The sequence below is a fragment of the Ictalurus furcatus genome, chromosome 9 (assembly GCF_023375685.1).
Source record: "Ictalurus furcatus strain D&B chromosome 9, Billie_1.0, whole genome shotgun sequence".
Classification (NCBI taxonomy): domain Eukaryota; kingdom Metazoa; phylum Chordata; class Actinopteri; order Siluriformes; family Ictaluridae; genus Ictalurus; species Ictalurus furcatus.
Window position 1 is genome coordinate 8,559,805 of NC_071263.1, and position 17,099 is coordinate 8,576,903.

Sequence of the window (17,099 nt, forward strand, 5' to 3'; positions counted from 1 at the left end):
AATAGCATTAACTCTTCCTCTTTGGCTGCTGATTATGTCTGGTTCTCTATAAAATGCTGTCTAGCAGTGGCAACATGTGTGACCATCTGATAACACACACAATGGCGCTCATACTTACAGCATTGAAGCTCAGCAAAGCTGTACATCTTTTGACCATGACTTCCATTTTTTTTTAACTGTGCTACATTTATTTAAATATATGCGTGTTTGCATGCATGGGTGTTTGATTTGAGAGAAGTAACTCAATTCAAACGTATACATCGAATTATAGGGAATTGATTAATTTAATTTTGTGTTGGTAAGTGTGTCTGAAGAGGCCAGCTGGAAAGGGTTTTCCATTAAAAAGCCTTACCAGGTGTTCAGGGTGTTCAGAGAACATTGGAAAGTAAGCAGAGACTATAAATCACTTTATGGCTATTATTGTAATTTTTATATCTCTCTAAATTAGATTGAAGGATTGCTGAGAGTGCTCGCAAGTTAATAAAGCCCAAAAGAGTAATTACGGTGTTGATACAAGATCAGTTCAAAGCACATTGTGATACTAGTTAATGTGCACTGCTCATTTTGCCAATCTATCTCTGTTCTGATAAATATTTTTTCCTACATTTTTATGCTTACACATTGTTATTACACACAGGCACTAAGAGCACTTGCCCTTTACCTACAGTTGTGCTCTTGAATTTATATACTGTACCCCTTGCAGAATAAGGTTTTCAGAAACAATTTACTTAACGTATTGTGTTGCCTTCTTGTGCATCAGTGAATGTTTGCACCTTTTGTAATAGTTGTGTATGAGTCCCTCAGTTGTCCTTAGTGTGAAAAGATGGATCTCAACATCATATAGCCGCTGTTGGAAAGGGGTCAAATATGCAGAAGATACTGGGAAAGCAAAGAATGTGCAGGACCTGGAGGATTTTACAGTACTAAATAAAAAACAAAAATGCAATTTTAATGAGGCCTCTTATTTTAAAAAAAAAAAAGATTAACATTTTGCAGATTCTGCAAGGGTTATTTAAATTTATGAGCAAAACTGTAAGCCATTAGCACAAAAATCAAAACAAAAATCTCACGCTCATTACACAGTACAGTACTCCACCTCAAAGCACAAGTTTAATAATTTTCAATAACTGTTATACCACAAATACATATAATACATAGAAAGTAATGGCAGTCTCAATTTCTTAAGCACATGGATTTAAGGATTCAGATCTGCGGAGAGCGGCGTCCAACATGTTGCCTCTCACCGACACCATTTTGGACTGATTTCTTTATCTTGTCCAGCATCTTATTTTCATTTTGTATTCACCCACTCAACCTTTGTTTATCTCTGCAGGGTGCGTTTCCTTTTAGGTGGCCGCCACGGTGAATTTAAGTTCCTGCCTCCGTCAGGCTACGCTCCCTGCTATGAGGCACTGCTTCCCAAAGAAAAGATGCGAGTAGAACCAGTTAAGGAGTACAAAAGGGATGTGGATGGAGTGAGAGACTTGCTGGGCACCACACAATTTCTGTCCCAGGCTTCTTTTATACCCACTCCAGTGGACACCTCTCAAGTAAGAACATTATTTATTATGTCAATACAAGAATAACAAAATTGACAGAATAAAGTTTATGTGAAGGTTAGTTAGTTATGGATGTGTTGCTGTTTCTTTATGTAGTTTAGTCATCAAATGTATCCAAGTTTATGTACAAAACATTTTATACCTTGTAAATAAAGGGGTGCAGCAGGTAGGTCCAGGGTCCCTGGTAAAATTCTGAGCCCGGGTTACTGTCTGTGCTGAATTTCTGCTTCTGGGTTCACCAGTTTCCCACACCTTTCAAAAACATGTATGTAGGTAAATTGGCAAAATAAAAAAAATCGTGTTTTTCACGAGTCTCTGTCTTCAAGTCCAAGTCAGTTGTTCATGAGTCCAAGTCAAGTTGCAAGTCTTTTTTTTTTGTGACTTAAGTGCGACTCGAGTCCAAGTCACGACTCGAGTTTTCCATCTCTGAGTTACACAGTGACACACACATCGAGTTTGACTCCACTCAAAACCACACTGGGCTCCTCTCCTGTCAGCCAAGAACAGGAATCAGAGGCTGCAGTTGGCACAGGCACATCGAAACTGGACAGGTAAATATCAGAATAACGTTCCCTGGTCTTTTTTCCAGTCTTAAATTGTCATGTTCTGGTGAGCCTGTGCCCACTGTAGCCTCAGATTACTGTTCTTAGCTGACTTGAATGGAAGCTGATGTGGTTTCAGATGTTGTAGCCCACCCTCCTCGATATGTTGTGCATTCTAAGATGCTTTTCTGGTCACCAAGTTTGTAAAGAGTGGTTATTTGAGTTACTGCAGTCTTCCTGTTAGCTTGAACCAGTCTGGCCATTCTCCTATGACCTCCTCTGACCTCTCTCAAGGCATGTCCACCTGCAGAACTGCTGCTTTGTTTATCATGCTATTCTGTGTAAACTCTAGAGACTGTTGTGTATGTAAATCCCAGGAGATCAGCAGTTGAATTACTCAGTACCAATGTGTCTGGCAACAATAACAATGCTATGGTCAAAATCACTTAGATCACATTTACATACTAATGTACTAATGGGGCACATGGTGGCTTAGTGGTTAGCACGTTCGCCTCCAGGGTCCAGGGTTCGATTCCCGCCGGGAGTGTGCGGAGTTTGCATGTTCTCCCTGTGCTGTGGGGGTTTCCTCCAGGTATTCTGGTTTACTCCCCCAGTCCAAAGACATGCATGGTAGGCTGATTGGCGTGTCTAAAGTGTCCGTAGTGTATGAATGGGTGTGTGAGTGTGTATGTGATTGTGCCCTGCGATTGACTGGCACCCTGTCCAGGGTGTACCCCGCCTTGTGCCCGATGCTCCCTGGGATTGGCTCCAGGTTCCCCGTGACCCTGAAGAAGGAGTAAGCGGTAGAAGATGGATGGATAATGTACTATGTAAATGATAATGTTTGATGTGAACATTATGCATTGCACTGCTGCCAAATTATTGGCAGATTTACAGGTGTTCCTATTAAAGTGGCTGGTGAGTGTATAAGGACACACATAGAGACAGAGCTTACATAAACTCAAATACTTGTATTTCAATATTAATTAAAAATTAAAATTAAAAATTAAAAAGAACATAGCAAGTGCAATAAAAAAAATAGTAGATAAACAGAATGATCAACATCCAACAAATAAATTGTAAATTATTTTAATAATAGTTTAAAAAGAAATTAATAAATGTAAAACCTTTTGTAAATCTAAAGCTCATTGTAAAGCCTTTTTTGTGTCACAGATTGTCATGCCTCCTCACCTGGAGAAAGTACGTGATAGGCTGGCTGAGAACATCCATGAACTGTGGGCCATAAACAAGATTGAACTGGGCTGGTCTTATGGCAAGGTACGACTACAACAACAACAACAACAACAAAAAGTTCAGCAGGCCTGATAGCACATAGCCCATACCATTTTAACACACAACCATACATTTTAGTTTGGACCAGATCATACAATTATGACACACACTCAAATTTCATCCACACCAATATTTCAAGCGCATACTACTGAAAACTTTTAGATACTACAGATCAGATTCTTACTCTGAATTTTTGAATGGTTATCATTTATATTAACAAAAGCTTGTTCAGTGCTTCACTTTGCTTTCTCTTTTATAATTTGCTGATCAAATTAAACAGAGGGTAAGTCAAAAAAAGATTTTGGTTCATTGTGCAATTGAAAGCATCAACTCCATTTTAATTTCCATATGTTCCAGATTACTTAATTCAGTCATTTCTCCCATGTTGGGTATGATTGATTTTGCTTTAAATTGTGGTTGATTTACTCAGATTAAAGGGCTGAATGGGTAACAGCACACATTTGCTGCAGTTTCAACACTTGTCATGAATAAACTATGACTATGTGCTCAATTTCTCAATAACTCATTTACAAATTCAATGTAGTATTTCTATGTAATTTATTCAGTTAAGCCTGATTAATTTCTGTTTGTAAAACCAGACTTTCATTATGAAATAGTTAGTATCTGTGATCCTCTCTTATTTTTTATGTAAAAAAAAAAATGGCTTTAAGACCACAGTAGGCCCTTTAAGACAAAATCATCATCAAAATCCCAGCACTTGTATGTATGTACTACAAATATGATTAATATGTTGACTTATATTGATCATATTCTCTTTGATTTCCTTCTCCTAAGCCCTGAAAAACAGTGAGTCTCTTTTTGTACTCAGACCATTTTTTCTGTTCCTCACAGTAGTTAAATAGAGTTCTTAATTAGGGCCAAGAGCAATTATTAGGACAGGTCAAGCTCTCCACTTGTTAAGCTGCCATCATCGAGGTCCAGCTGTTGTGGGCAGGATTTATTTATGGTTTTAATGAGACCTTGTTAACTTTGGGGTGATGTAGCATTGGCTGGAAAATCAAGATCAAAATATAAATGTATCTGGCACAGTTGGTGATGGCTTTATATTATCAGGAGGGGTATTGGGTGCTTCCTTAAATTTATCTAGACATGCAGTTCCCTCTCTTTGTCTAGCAGCGATGCTTCCATGGCAGTGGTTTGTGTCTGTGGTTTAAAAAAACCCCAAACAAACAACAACAAAAAAAACAATCCCAGGATTAACCCTTAAATGCATAAATGTTTCGACAGTCATTAATACATATTCGGGGCGTTAGCGACCCGGAGTATATAACATGGATGGATCTCTAAACTGCTCCAATAGTATAAAACTGTCCTAATATTTTATTTACAATTACAAAATAAAACAAATGCAAAAGAGATACACCATTAAAATCACGCACCAATAATTCACATGCTAAAATAATGAAAGTATTGTAGCATTTTCATTCAATCGTTTCAGTCACCATAACATAATTAAAATCATTACAATATTTAATATTTTCGTAATTAAAGTCATTTTATCATGTATAATTTCATGTATAATATAATCATGGCTAAAAACAATATTATTAAGTAATATTAAGATAGATAATTGTGACACCTTCTGCATTTCCCCTGGTAAATTCAGCATATGGCTCATATTCGGGATCGGATCATTCGATGCATTACTCTCAATAGGCTGCTTTTGTGTTCATAATCATCAAAATCAATATTTTGTTCGCTGACAGATTCATCATCAGATCCACCATAAAACGACGCTAATATTTGATTAGAAACTTGTTCTGCAGTAAATTGCTGAACCATGTCAAGTTTTTAATTTTTTTTTATGTCTATGTACCTCGGGTCAGTAGCAACCCTATAAACATTTTACAATAAATGAATTATAAAGCAGATATTATTTGACAATAAAAAATGTTTTTGTTATATTGTTGATAATGAATACATTGAGGAATACCAAGAAGGTGGAGGTCTAACGTGAAAAAATGAACGAGGGGGAGGGTACTGGATGACGTCCCGGGTCACCATCGACCCGAGGTATGTGTTTAAGGGTTAAGCTTCTACTAAAGATGTAATTCACCATAAATAATAAAAAATTAATCTGTATTCATAAAGAATGTCAGAATTAAAAATCAATGCTAGTAACATGTACAATACTCTTCTATAATTTCTAGCTTACTTTACAAAGTGTAAGCAAGAATGAATGACTAGTTCTTCATCAACACTTAGGTTACTGTGATTACCTACTAAGGAACACTAATTAATTACTCAGTAAGAATGCTTGGAGTTTACTAGTAACTTGCATGGTGTAGTTCACTAATAACCTAGCAGGAATTACTGAGACTTACATTTCTCTTGCAGCTAACTATGGCTATTTAATTTTAAGTAACAATGGTTTTCCTAATGAGCAGACCCTCACTTCATCCATACTAAGTCTGTATACAGGTGCTACCTAGGGATGTGTACGGAGCCCCCTCCTGTACTCCTGCTTCAGGCATGACTCTGGTGCCAAACACAGCTTCAACGTCATTTTCAAGTTTTGCTGATGACACACCCATTCTAGACCTCATTACAAACAGAGATGAGACAGCCTACAGCAGGAGTATCCAAATGTTTTGGGAAAATGACCCAAAATAGGCATTATGCATTTTCTGCGACCCCAAGACTTGACCACCCTACTTTTTTTTATTTAAGATTTGTTATGTATATAGGACTACTGTAACATTTGAACATTTTATTATGTTACTAATTGTAATACTCCCTGTGACCCACACAAAGAGTTCTGTCCATTAGAAAGTACTTTCTATGTGTTTCACTTTTCCAGATTATCATTAACAACTAAAGAATGAAACAGTCACCCTTCAGTAATTAGCAATGTGTAAATGTGTAAAAGGAAAGTGAAACAAATGTCTCAATTGGGAATTAGTGTTAATATGATCAGTAATTAATCCGTAATTATTATAAAAGAAACATAGTTAACTACTAGTTCTGCAGGAGAAATATAAGACTCAGAAATTACTGCTCAGTTAATGGTGAAATACTCCAATCATTCCTACCTACTAATTTCCCATTAGTTTATAGTAGTAGTGTTAATGAAGGACTATTTATTCATTCATGCTTAGTCCTGATTTACTATGATGCCAGTTAAGAAGCACTAATTTGTAAATGCAATCTTCTAAAGAGTAAATGTATAAACGTGTCATGTGCAAACTTGGAGGGTAGTGAAATGAATATTATGTTCTAATTGTTTACCATAGTTGTGGCAAACTCAGATCTCAAAGAGTGTTCCAGGAGAGTGAACTGAATCTAAAATTTGAGGGTTGTGAAGGATATCTAAAAACTATTCGAAATGCAATATGAATAAAATAAAGGAAAGACATGATTTTATGTTCTGTTATTAAGGTATATATATGCAAATAAAAAAAACCTTTTCACAGACCCTTTGAATTCTGTTGGAATCAGAGGTGAGACCATGATGCATATATTGTATTTAATTTAATGTGGTAGCATGATTTTGAGAAGCTTTTGAAATACTGACAGTTTTGATGAACTAATAAAACAATTGTTCCCTTTCAAAGGGAACTCAACGTTGCACAAGCTACATGCTCTGGGAAGTGCCCTCACCCGTGACCAGTATCTGAAGCTTGTGTAACATCATGCCTATTTATAGGCCTGCAATGATCAGGTGATGTGGCAATTAAGTGTGTCGCGTGATATAAAAACAGCACCTATGAACTGCGCCATCAGCCTTATTATCTTCAGCGAGACTACATGTCAGTCGTTTGTGTAATGCTTGCAAAAAGACTCTTCATTTTCTCTCTATCTTCAGAGATTAAAAATCTCTTTACTTTTCTGTCCCTTTAAAAAAGAGAGAGAGCGAGGAAAGTATGAGTGAGAGAATTCAGGAAGTGTGTTACGCTTCTCTCCCATTTCATCATGAGGGGGACGGACACACTTTCTGTGTGATGTGTCTAGGGATGGAGCACACCAGGGCAGCCCTTGAGAGGTCTGACTGTTTGCATTGTTAACACCTTACAATTAGGCAGCTCCACTCGCAACTCGCGCTTTTCTCGGCCGAAGGGAGTTGGGTTTCAGAGCCTCGCAGATCTGGGCCGGCCACTGCCGAGGCAGCTGGTTCAGGTCCTGGGGATCTCTTATGGATCTGGAAGAGGAGCCGTAGACGAGCGCTACTCTATCTCTTTCTGTCTTCCGGGTCTGGCTCTCCACCAGATTTTCGCAACTCCTCCTTCTGCTATGGAAAGTCAAAAAAATATTAATAATATTTATAAAATAATAATAATAATAATAATAATAATAATAATAATAATAATAATAAATTAAATAAATAAATACATAATTTCCTCTCTGACTTTGAGGAGCCAGAAGGGTGTCCTAAAATCTGTGAGTAGCTCTCAAGCATATAAAGAGCTGCTTGAAATGATTACTAAGGCTGTATGGATGAGCTTTTTTTTCTCCCCAGTGAAAATAAATCTCCCTCACACTGCCCTTTTTTCCAGAAGTGAATGACAAAATATCACGCTTCTGGGGAAAACCTTACATAAGTCGTATTTATAACACCGTGATGTCTGATTATTCAGCCATCATGGGTAATGAACGGCACGGCTATTTAGCTATGCTGAAGGTGGAGGAGGCACTTGAGAGCTACCTCTCTCTATCGACAGCAGGTAATTTAGGGGGGCCGGCTTTGCCATCCAAGCCATGTAAGGTCACTGTGCCGTTGGAGGGCAAGGCCTATGAGGTAATGGGTCTTGCTTTTGGGCCACTGTATACAGTGGCAGTGTTGCAGGCTTCCCAGACAGACCTGCTGCGTGAGCTCGACATATGTGGCATTCAGCCAGTTCCTTCCCTATTGTGTCGAGTTCACCAGCACTAGTACGAGGGAGGCACAGAAGGTGAGTGTGGCAGCCCGCCTTCCCCCGCAGACAGCCAAGGGAACCGGGCAGACACAGTCGCAGTCTGCCACTAGGCCTGATCTGAGAATGGTCATAAAGGCCAAGCAGACAAAGGAGGAGCGGTAATGACTGGCAGTGTAGGGACGTATCAGGGGACATGAGGTTGTTAGCCCCCAGTACTACTGTAGGGCCTCCCCTAGCCAAGGCTGTCCCAAGTTTTCTCCCAAGCTGTACTCCCAAAAATCCCCCAACCCCCCACCCCACACCCCAGTTCAGAGGTGTGCTCACCACAGTAGTCAGCACAGACCTGAGCCAGATGTTAGTGCAGGAAGTAAAATTCCTCTTGGACAAAGGGGCCATAGAACATGTACACCATTCCCTGAGGGAGGGATGATTTTACAGCCATTATTTCCTGCAAAAAATATGGGAGTATGCAGTCAATTTTAGATCTGAACCATACTCTTCAGACATACAAGTTCAAGATGCTGACACTCAAACTTATCGTTCCAACGATTCAGTTTGAGGACTGGTTTGTGACGATAGATCTAAAAGATGCATATTTCCACATAGAAATATCGCCCAGTCACAGCAAGTTTCTGAGGTTTGTGTTTGGAGGCAACACATACCGATATCAGGTTCTTCCCTTCAGGCTAGCTTTATCCCCTTATACACCTTCACAAAGTGCATGGATGTCATTCTTGAACCTCAAGAAAAGTATGCTTTCTCCAGTGTAGAGGAGTTTATAAGGATTCTGCTATGATGAGGGCATTTCTACTCTAATATGCGTAGGGTTAATCGTATCAACATTGAGCAAGATAAAGCTGGATCTGGGCATCCCCTCCAGTCTCTATGAGAGACTGTTGGGGCTTATGGCAGCAGCAGCCAACGTCATACCATTGGGCCTATTGCACAGGAGACCGTTTCAGTGGTGGCTGAAAAGTCGGGGATTTTGTCTGAGGATGAAACCTCTGAGAGTAATCAGTGTCACGTGGCTATGCCTACGTGCTCTGGGAATTTGGAGGTGTCCCTGGTTTCTAGCTTTGGGTCACACTCTAGGGGTGTCTCCTTATCACAAGACGGTAATGACAGACACCTCCCTCACAGGCCGGGGCGCATTCTTAGATGGCTGTCCAGCTCACGGTCTCTGGAGTGGCCCGCATCTGGAGTGGCAAATAAATTGGCTAGAAATGCGGGCCGTGTTTCTAGCACTGAAATTCTTTCTTCCTCAATTGAGAGGTCACCATGTGGTAGTTGTGACAGACAACACAGCGGTGGTCTCACATATCAACCACCATGGAGGATTATGTTCGCACCCCATGTTCAGGCAGGTGCAACTAATTCTTCTTTGGGCAGAGGGAAAGTTTTTGTCAGTGAGTGCAATTTACATTCTGGGCAACTGGAATGTGGGGGCAGACAGACATCCTGTTGAGGCAGGGGCTGAGGCCCAGGGATTGGAGGCTCCACCCACAAGTGGTGGTGTCCATATGGCGGAGTTTCGGACAAGCGGAAGTGGATGTGTTTGCCTCTGAGGTGACAACACAATGCCCACTGTGGTTTGCCCTCACTCCTCCCACACCTTTGGGGCTGGACAGCATGGTGCACATGTGGCCGAGATCACATCTGTACATTTTTCCCATGATTGCTCTGCTCCCACAAGTTCTACCGAGAGTTCTCCAAGAGTGTCTACGTGTGCTGCTAGTAGCACTTTATTGGCCAGCTCGCATATGGTTCTCAGAGATAATATCTGTGCTGGACGGCACTCCTTGGGAGATTCCCATCCACAGGGATCTACTGTCTCAAGCCAGAAGGCTGATTTATCACCCTCGGCAGGAACTATGGAAACTGTGGGTCTGGCCCCTGAGGGTCACCAGCTCCTAGATAGAGCATCATCCACGAAGAAATTGTATGTGCTCAAGTGGCGACTTTTTGTCTCATGGTGTGAGGAATGTCAGCTAGACCCAGTGAACTGCGCAATAGCTACAGTCCTGGAGTTCTTACAAGGACGTTTCTCAGCAGGGTTGGCTCCTTCTACATCAAGGTCTACGTGTCCACCATTTTGGCCAGCCACGCCCCTCTTGATGGAGCCTCTGTGAGGCAAAATCCTCTAACATCGAGGTTTATGAATGGTGTCAGTTGACTCAGGCCCATCTGCAGACCAGGCATACCTTCCTGGGACCTTTCTGCTCTCCTGGAAGGTCTGTCAGGTGCCCCATTTGAGCCCTCAGAGACTCTGCTGGCCCTGACATCTCTCAAGCAAATAGGAGATCTACAAGCACTCTTTGTTGCCCCTTCCTGCCTTGACTTTGCCCCTGGATTAGCCAAGGCCTTCCTATATCCTAGGGTGGATTATATTCCTAAATTGCCTACGTCTGCTGCCCAGCCAGTAGTGTTGCAGGCTTTCTGCCCTCCTCTGTTCCTCACGCCGGAACAAGAGAAATTGCACCTACTGTGTGTAGTAAGGGCTCTCTTACTTATGTTCACCGCTCCGGCCAGTGGTGTAAGTCTGCGCAGCTGCTGGTCTGCTTTGGTGGCAACAGTAGAGGTGATGCTGTATCGAAGCAGTGTATCGCTAATTGGATTCTGGAAGAAATCTCTATCGCTTAGGAGGCGTGCAGTCTCGCTATGCCTCTGTGCATAAGGGCTCATTCCACTAGGGGTGTCACCTCCTCAAAGGCTTTGTCCAAAGGGGTACTCTTACAAGATGTGTGTGCTGCAGTGGGGTGGTCTATGCCACACATATTCATCCGATATTACAGCCTGGATATACATTCTACCCCGGGCTTGAATGTCTTGCAAAAACCCTCAGTCTCGGATCTTTTTATACAGGCCATACCCTCAGTATAACGGAGTGGGTATTGTCGTTCCCACAGTGTTTAGCTCATGCAACGTTGAGTTCCCTTTGAAAGGGAACGTCTGGGTTACACTTGTAACCCTGTTCCCTGAGAAGGGAACGAGATGCTGCGTAGCTTTGTCATACTGGGGCATGCCTGTGAATTGTGTCTTCCCTTCAGATAATAGAGGCTGATGGCGCGGTTCATAGGTGCTGTTTTTATATCACACGATGCGCTTAATTGCCATGTCACCTGATCATGGTCTATAAATAAGCATGATGTTACACAAGCTTCAGATACTGGTCACATGCGAGGGCGCTTCCCACAGCATGTAGCTCACAAAATGTCTCGTTCCTTTCTCAGGGAACAGGGTTACATGTGTAACCCAAACGTTTTATTTTGCCTTTACATAGCAGAAATGGGCATACATAAATTTAATAACTACCCTTAGGTTAGGCAATCATTATTGCCAAAGTGACTTTCAGGCTGCAGTAAATTATGTTGTGGGTGATAATCTATTTACATAAACAGCATTCTGTACACTCCTGGGCAAAAAAAATGGACCAAGCCCAAAATATGAAGCTTTTAATGATCTTAACAACAACTCATTGGTCAGGACATTAGCAAGAATTAAACAAATAGATAAAATAACTCAGTATATGATAGCTTTTCCCTTTGATTTATTTAAATGTTTAAGCCTTGTGGGTAAACTTGTGGACAGCTTTTTATTTTATTGTATTTATTTATTTATTTATTTATTATTGATCTTTCTTTAAATTTTGTACACCCATACATGTGTTAGTTTGAATTTTACATCAACCATTTTAATCATTTTCATAATTTTATGTGTACAAGAAGACCATATAAGTGTACAAGAAGACCATATAAGTGAATTTCCCTATTTATAGCTTTTCCCCCAAACAATTCACTGCAGCAAAAGTAAACGAGGAAATGGTGGCACAGGAGGTCTCAGGAGTGCATTTATTAAATTTTTGCTAATTTTCTGACCAATGATTTGTTGTTAAGACCATAAAAGCTTAATGTTTTGCCATTTTGGGCTTGGCCTCATTTTTTAAAAATTTTTTTTGCCCAGTAATGTATTTTGTACTTTTCAACTGAAAGTTACAAAATGGACAAGACATGCTATTTTGCTCATATGATATATGCAGTCTTCCATAAAGCCTAATAGTAAATACGCTTGCATGTGTTTTTTGCATGGTGTTTTTTACACACAAAATGTTTGTAAACCAGGGCATTAGTATTCCAGACCATGATTCCTCTACATTACCTGAAATATCCACTAAAATGCCATTCCTTCTTTCCAAATCTGTGTGTGTTTTTGAGTACCATTCATTATGCTCTTCTTTTCCCTCTTTATAGCAATCTTCAGTCAGTTTCAGGGTTGCTATAGCTATCTGTATTGCATCGTCAGTGTTTTGCCGTTTGTCCTATACATCTTTTTTGGATCCAATTTGCCAAAATGATTTATGTTTTGTTCTTCCTCAGATAAGAGACGATAATAAAAGGCAGCACCCCTGCCTGGTGGATTTCTCAAAGCTGCCTGAAACAGAGAGGAATTACAACCTGCAGATGTCAACAGAGACATTAAAGTAAGCCCTCTATGGTTGTGGATGAATGTGTTTGTATGCCATCCTACAAGTGATTGCCTGTTGAGGTGCTCTAAACATTTGAGATACATCTGGAAACACACAAATTGATCAGTTTATATCTTCTAAAATTGGTGTGAGACCATATATTTGTTTAAATTATATCTCATACATTATCATTATCTCATACAGTCTTGCTAGGGGAATGTATTATGAAATTTGTTTTATTTAACAAATAGTTGTATTTGTTTTAATAACTGATCAAATTAAAAGAGCTCTTGGTTGTGGAAGGGGACTTTTGGATTACAGGTCACGCAAAATAGCCTATTTTCACAAATTGTAAGCTTTTTTAAACAGGATATGCTGACCTTGTTTGTCTTTGGAGTGGGACAGCTTGATCCAATCACAATTTAATCAGATGTCTCTGAAATGCAATTATTTTTTAAACAGAGACAACCTTGAGGTACAGACTCATTTTAAAGGTATAACGGAAAGATATGTTGTACTTTGGCAGACATTTGTATAGTATATATGAAAAGACTCTTATGCGTGTAACTAAACAAAAAGTGACTAAACACCAAAGAAATATTCTTTGCACTAACTTATCAATCTAGTGGGAAATGTTGTGTTGTTAACGAAAAATAATCCACTCTGGGGTGGAGTGATACAGCCTAACACAAAGCAAAGGGTTTATTTGGTTCGTTCTTGACACATGATTTTGCATGCATGTGCAGAAGCAGCAGCAACGTTAGTGCCTTTGTTCACACTCTCGCCTGGGAATCTTATGTATCTGGAAGAATAGAAAAACACATCCACTATAGATGGCAGAGCCAAAACATCCCTGTCCATCAGGTCTCTGTGAAACTGTAAAACGTTTAGCGATTTTGTAAACAGAGACATTAATCACACTCACCAGCTCTGTTTCTCTTTAAAACTTTCTGGCATTAAACAGACTTTTTGGTAAGTTTGAAGGTGACATTAGAGATTTCTAAAAATTCAAACACTTAGTGTAAAAAGAAAACCAGTTAGTGTAAATACTCAATAACAGTCTAGAATAGTACAGAAATATGTGATTTGAGACACGCCGCTAGTTTGTTTAGTGGTTGTTGTTTTAAGGTAGATGGACAGGAGCTGATACTCTACACTAGTGCACTGTGTCAAGATGGCAAAAACTAATAAAATATCACATTCATAATTAATATAAATGTAGCTTGTTTGAATGTGACATTTTAAAATATTGGCACACATAATCCATATTCATTATTTCTATTATTAATTGGTAAAATAAATTAATAAAATAAAAGAGGAGATTGTTTCTCTCCTCACCCCATTTGTAAATCAAGCAAACCATAGATTGGGAACCCCTGGGATAAAGCAATGTGAGCATAATCTCTCATCAGCGCTGGATAATGTCTCTTTAGGACTCTTTTGGCTCTGGGCTGCCATGTGGTTCAGGTCAGTGTCAACGCTGAAGAGGAGCTAAAAAAAGTGAAACTCCCAAAGAAGTAAGTCTTTTGCAGAGCTCAGTGGCCAATGTGGTAACCTGCTGGTGGATAATCAAGTGCAACAGCAAATTATATTAATTTAGAGGATTAGTGTGATTCATAATCTAGTCAGATTATAAGAACTAATTATACGCTACGTATGAATTTTACAAAAAGCATTTGAGCCTAGTATAACATACACTTTGTTTGTTGTAGAGCATATCTGGATTTACATTAAATCAGACCAGTATACCAGAATGCTAAATGCTGAGTTATTAGTAATAGAAATAAGCTAATGATCAGATTATTAACTTACATTCTATTATAAAACTGTGTTTTTTTTTAATCAGATTATTAACATACAATATGTTATGTATATCTAACTTGTAATCGTCCTCATTCTAAAACTAATCCTGTGCTGCTGCAAAGTTACATGATGTCTAATGGCTACAAGCCCATGCCACTGGAGCTTTCAGAAGTGAAGCTGAGCCCTGCGCAAGAGCTCCTTGTGGACAAGTTGGCCGAGAACGCACACAACGTTTGGGCCAAAGATCGGGTCAAACAAGGCTGGACCTATGGCATACAGCAGGTAATGAAACCCTCAGTTCAGGTTGATGTTCTCATTTGGTGTTTTCATTTTATTGTTGACATTTATTTACTAAATAATCAACCCTTGATATTTTTTATGGTTTGGGCTTTGGGGTTACATGTTACAAGACTGAAAGAAACAACAAGAAGTATTCTTATAATCATTCCACCCATAAACATATTTAAAATAGTAAAAAATTTTACTGGTTTGTGGTGCAACATAAGAGACAAAAAATAGATCTGTACAAGACTGCATTTAGCACAAGTATTACATTGAATATAAGAAAACAGGTACAGCACAATACACAGAATATGTACAGCATATGTAACACAAAACAGTACACAGAACAACAGCAGCAATAAGACAAACAACAGTATGTGTCATCATTTTACAGTGTGTCTCCTCTATAATTGTACTGCTACAATTTTTTTCACATCTCCACAGAACAGTAATATAAAGCAGAATGTTAGCATAAAAATAATAATGGGGGCAAATGGATAATTAATTTTCCAATGAGCGGAAACCATAGCCAGGGAAGTCATAACACAGCAGTTTAGAATGCTATCCCCTAGAGCAGGGCAGCTAAATAACACTGTATAACACTCTCTCTCTATATCTGTTTAGGATCTGAAAAGCAAGCGCAATCCCCGTCTGGTGCCATATGCATTGCTTGATGAACGCACCAAGAAGTCAAACCGAGACAGCCTGCGTGAAACCGTCCGTACACTAATTGGATATGGCTATAACATCGAGCCTCCTGACCAGGAGGGGGGTGAGTGCCTTAGGGAATTTTAATCATGTGTTATTTAAAATAGCAAGACTTTCATGTGCACTTTTATGCTTAGTGGTATTTTTCCACTTCTTAAATATTTATTAGTAATTAATGGTTGCCAATGATGATATATTTTAAAGCAAGGCATTGTCCGACTCCACCCAATGCCGATAATGAATCATGCAAAGATTATCACCTGTTACTTTTTCTGTAAAAATAGCACTGCATAGAGGAGGAGTGTGTGGGTTAACTTTGGCTTTAGAGGTTAAAAATCAAGAAGTGGAGAGTGCAGTGTGTTTTATTTGCCCCATGAGTTGCAGACTGATTGATGTTACATTTTTAGGCACAACAATCACAAATAAACTCTGTGAAGTCCTGTACAGACTATTTTCCTCCCTAGATATTAGCATAGTCTAGTAAATAAAAGCGTGCATAACTAATTCAGCTATTTGCTTTCCATGACCAAGAATAGTTTTGTTGTTTCATGGCTCACAACTCCAGGGTCCCTGGTTCAATTCTGAGCTTTGGTTATTGTTTTTGTGCAGTTTTGATCCTTCCACCTCCCAAAAAGCATTTCAGTAGGTGGGTTGGCAATGGTAAATTGCCCCTAGGTGCATGTGTATGTCCATAGTGCCTTGTCATGTATTTTTGTCCCAGAGAGTGTGTATTCTCACATCGCACACAATGTTCCCAGGATAGGCTCCTGTTGCTCAAAGAGTCTAGTTTCTTTGCTAGTATTATTTAGACTTAATTTGAGAGAAATTAAGTATATTCTGACATAGTCAGCATGAATTTTGCTAATAATGAGGAAATTGTACTGGAATCCTTTTCAGCCAGCTGCCCCCAACAACACTCAAATACCTAACATAGTCTTGATCAAATGAGGGAAGATGCATCAAATGGAATTACCTCAAGCAATTTAACTATATAGCTAGCTAACGTATCTAATTCAACATGGAATGTTAAATAAGTTTTAAAAAAAAATGTCTATGGACCAGTTTGGAAAATCTGTACATGACTGAATTGTTGCAATTTAAAGGTAAAAAAAAATAACTACAATTTGTACTGTTCAAGTAGACAAGAAGTCTATATACATACATAAGATATGACATGGCCAATGGTTACTAAACTAACTAGTTAGCTAGAAGCTTAGCCACTCACTTATTCATACTTCAATACCTTGCCAGCTAATGCCGTTTTATTTGTGGGACATGACCATTCAGCATTTCCTAATTTCTCTTGCTCTCTATCCCTGTTTGCAGGTCAAGTGATGGAGAGACTAAGTATCGATAAGATTCGCTTTTTCCGTTTAGAGAGGACGTATGCAGTGAAAACAGGGAAGTGGTATTTTGAATTTGAAGTGGTGACTGGAGGAGATATGAGGGTCGGTTGGGCTCGACCAGGTGTGCGGCCTGATGTGGAACTGGGAACCGATGATCAGGCCTACGTCTTTGATGGTTATAAAGTGAGTTTTTTATCCATTTTTTACTAGACACAGCCCATGATTTGGCA

The 17,099-nt window shown here is 39.4% G+C and overlaps 1 protein-coding gene across 1 annotated transcript in view; it reads left to right on the forward strand.

Moving 5' to 3' along the window:
• LOC128612961 (ryanodine receptor 3) overlaps window positions 1–17,099 on the forward strand; it is a 232,833-nt gene that overhangs the window by 114,369 nt on the left and 101,365 nt on the right. Inside the window, exons 20-26 of the mRNA XM_053633452.1 lie at window positions 1,334–1,550; window positions 3,275–3,379; window positions 12,642–12,745; window positions 14,164–14,247; window positions 14,656–14,815; window positions 15,440–15,587; window positions 16,850–17,052. Of these exons, the coding sequence (XP_053489427.1) occupies window positions 1,334–1,550; window positions 3,275–3,379; window positions 12,642–12,745; window positions 14,164–14,247; window positions 14,656–14,815; window positions 15,440–15,587; window positions 16,850–17,052 (1,021 nt within the window). The remainder of the gene's footprint in view (window positions 1–1,333; window positions 1,551–3,274; window positions 3,380–12,641; window positions 12,746–14,163; window positions 14,248–14,655; window positions 14,816–15,439; window positions 15,588–16,849; window positions 17,053–17,099) is intronic.